A 3,674-nucleotide genomic window follows, 5' to 3' on the forward strand; every position below is an offset into this window, starting at 1 on the left:
CCAAGTCCATCCCCCTCTCCTCCCCACCCCTGGACCGGGGTCCTTTTTCTCTTCGTTAAATAAACCCTTGGGGTTTTCCCCAACACGGGCCCCCTGGGGGGGGTTTTTTAATGGGGGGGTGTTTTTTGTGTTTTTGGGGGGGTGGTTTTTTTGTTTTTTGGGTGGGGTTTGATTTAAATTGGGAGGGTGGGTTTTTTGGTTTTTTTTGGGGTGTGTGGTGGTGTGGTGGTGGTGGTGGTGGTGGTGGTGTGTGGTGTTTGTGTGTGGGGGGTGTGTGTGTGTTTTTTTTGGGGGTTTGTGGTTGGGGTTGTTTTGTGTGTGTGTGGGTTTTTGGTTGTGTGTGTGTGTTTTGTGTGTGTGTGTGTGGGTGTGGTTGTGGTGTGTGTGTGTGTGTGGGGTTTGGGTGTGTGGGTGTGTGTGTGTGTGTGGGTGTGTTGTGTGTGTGTGTGGTGTGTGTGTGTGTGTGGTGTGTGGTGTGTGTGTGGGGTGGTTTGTGTGTGTGTGTGTGTGTGTTTTGTGTTGGTGTGTGTGGGGGGTGTTTTGTGTGTGTGTGTGGTTGTGTGTGGTGTGTTTGGGGTGTGTGTGTGTGTGTTTTGTGTTTTTGGTGTGTGGTGTGTGTGTGGTGTTTGTGTGTGGTGTGTTGGTGCGTGCCTGTGTGTGTGTGTGTGCGTGCCTGTGTGTGAGTGTGTGTGTGTGCGTGCCTGTGTGTGAGTGTGTGTGTGTGCGTGCCTGTGTGTAAGTGTGTATGCGTGCGTGGGCTTGTGTGGACGTGTGTGCATGCATGGGCTTGCGTGGGCATGTGTGCATGCGTGCGTGAAGTTTTGAGTCAATGTTCATATAGTGAATCGCCTGGCAAATATCATTTTATCAACACATTTTCTTGATTACAATAATAATTTGCTGATAACAAGAAAATATCAACATCTTCACAATATTCTTGCATTCCATTCATTATTCATTAAAGAAATTAGGGCCTGAAGAATCCCAGTCTGATGATTGAGATTATACATCATGGTAACAGTCTATCATTAACTGCTGCTTAAACTCAAGAGGTGTTTACATTTTCATTTACCAAAATATATTTATCTCTGAAATATAATAAAAAGAGGGTATATTATCACAAATAAATGAACATTACTATAAAACCTCTTACCTGACAAACATCAGCGGTTTTGTAGAAATTCTTGCCATCAATGGTCTTCCAGGTTTCCATAATTGTAGGGATATCCACAAGCTTGAAAAATAAGGTCCAAGAAAATAAAAGGAATTGACAAAACAGTCTCAACAATTCTTAACAATGCCATTATTTACACTATATACTAGAACATGACCTTAATAAAATTGCATGTTGTATTTAAACTAATTTTATTGCATAACATTGTTCTGCTATGAATTAGGTAAACACAGTCCAGAGTTGAGAGTTTAAAAGATACAGGCAAACAATCATTCCTATTCTCTATGTTAACATGTACTTTAACATCTTTCAGATTTTTAAATACATACATAAAGTACATACCAAAAACAAATTATATACAGTATCATGTAAACTATTCATGAACCTTACCCTTGCTTTGTACATGATGGTATCAAAGGTGATGATACCATTGCGCATATCATCTTTGTCGTTGGTGAAATCTAACTGGATGGAAAGCCGATCTTTGATGTTCGTCTGTCCCTGCTTAATAGCTTCCTTCAAATTTTGTGCTTGGGCCTGTAAATACTGCTTTCCATTAGAATTCTTGACTCAGCACAAAGCACAGTCAATAAAGAAAGAAGGAAAATACATCGTTGATGCAAAGGTACACATGAAAATATACATACTTGTACATACACACAGACCCACATACATTCAAATCACAATATTTTATCATTTATTGATGATGACGATGATGATGATGAAGATGAAGATGGAGACAAAGATGATGACATACATTTACAAATGAATGCCAAGACAAGGTAGTTAGTCCTTAGAATCTGTCTCCTAACCTATATACAAAAGCAATCCGGTATAGAATGTTCACAAAATGAGGAGAGAATGTAGACACTAATATCAGTTTCCTTCCATTAAAAATAATCAAATCAGGAAATATTTTGATGCACAAACATATCCCCTTTCTCATTCACAGTTAAGATAATACACAATCATACACAGTACAATTCAGAGTATTTTATTAAAGTTTCCCTTGTGCAATAAAGGAAATACTCAATAATACATATTGTACTTTTAAAATGTAAGAAAATATCCAAATGAAAGAAAACACTTACCAAGGGCAGCCGAAGAACAAACTGATTTTCAAGCTCAGCTCCTTGGGTGCCAGGAGGCCGAGCCAACCTGTTTTTCTGAATTCGATTCATTTTTAGTTTACCTCCAGCTGCTCTTGCCTTAGCACAAACTAGCTACTTCTGAAAAAATAAAAGTACTCTTATGCATATTCTGCAAACAAGATTCAAGAACTATTTTAGTTTCAATCTATGCCACTGACCTATTCAATTAGATAGATGAGTGACATGCATAGAAATGTTTAAATAGAATTCAAATTCAGGGACAACTTCTAACAAAACACTTATAATAGGTCTATACACTATTTATTTATTGACAAGTTTCAGGTTAATGTCAATAAGGGCTGTGATAGGTTCAAACAAAATCATTAGATGCCACACAACTGACCTGCTTCATTGAATGCAAAGATGACTTGAAAAAATGCCTTCCTACTTGAAACATGGGAGTTAAATCTTTACAGTACAGATGCACTTGTCAGAGACTAAGTCACAAAATCCAAACCTCAAAATCTATTTAACAATCTAAGTTGCAATGACTAGGCATGACCTATGGGCACTACTCCATAAAATTCTTGTAGAGGACAAAAAGCTGCAGTCATCAGTACAAGGAATAACCTGCAGACATGAACGACAATGCTACTAAGAAAGGAAAACAAGATCACGGAAATGGCTGCTCTATCCTGCTTTGCATACCGAGGTGAACGCAATCCTGCTTTGCATACCGAGGTGAAGGCAATGTTTATCAGGGGGTGTTGGGGGCCACAGCCTACCATCAGCCCTCCCCTTGGTACAAAACAGTCACAGCAACTTAGACTTTCAATTTTGAGATATGGAATTGGGGACTTGGTCTCAGGCAAGTGCATCCATACCTGTAAAGAATTAAATGCTCAAACATTTAATTTGACGATGCAGAGGGTTCACTTACCACCGATTGGACCTTCGACAAATATCTACAGATAAAGAAATGAACCAAGATATCCAATTCTGAAAGGATATGCTTGGATATATCATAACAGAGAATACAAAATTCCAGAGGACTGTAAAATCGGGACTAGAATTTTCTTTTGATCCTCCTTTAGACTCCTTGTATATTGCAAACATTGCTCAACACTGTGTTCCTTGCGAGACTTACCAAATCCCCTGCATCTGCAATGGCAAATTTCTAAAGCACATACGATGGCCAAACGCTATACCAGTTTTTCACGGTATGTGTGCAGATTACTTTCAAGGAAAATAAGGTGATTTTTGCTGGCCAAGACCAAGTTGTGGAGAAGAAAATATGCAACACGTAAGATCCACCGAGGTGATCTTTACTTCAGTACGTGTGAGTTTTTCGGTTTTATGACACTATGTAGAATAGCCTATTTATCTTGTATAGCATTTTGTTCTATTAT

At 38.9% G+C, this 3,674-nt stretch overlaps 1 protein-coding gene across 1 annotated transcript in view; it reads right to left on the reverse strand.

Moving 5' to 3' along the window:
• Positions 1-1,153: 1,153 nt before the first annotated feature.
• Positions 1,154-3,674, reverse strand: part of LOC119574663 (transcription initiation factor TFIID subunit 7-like) — a gene marked incomplete at its 3' end in the record, with an annotated part of 6,607 nt that continues 4,086 nt past the window's right edge. Inside the window, 3 exon segments of the mRNA XM_037922049.1 lie at positions 1,154-1,234; positions 1,565-1,711; positions 2,266-2,403. Of these exon segments, the coding sequence (XP_037777977.1) occupies positions 1,154-1,234; positions 1,565-1,711; positions 2,266-2,355 (318 nt within the window).

The sequence above is a fragment of the Penaeus monodon genome, chromosome 6, assembly GCF_015228065.2.
Source record: "Penaeus monodon isolate SGIC_2016 chromosome 6, NSTDA_Pmon_1, whole genome shotgun sequence".
NCBI classification, from domain to species: Eukaryota; Metazoa; Arthropoda; class Malacostraca; order Decapoda; family Penaeidae; genus Penaeus; species Penaeus monodon.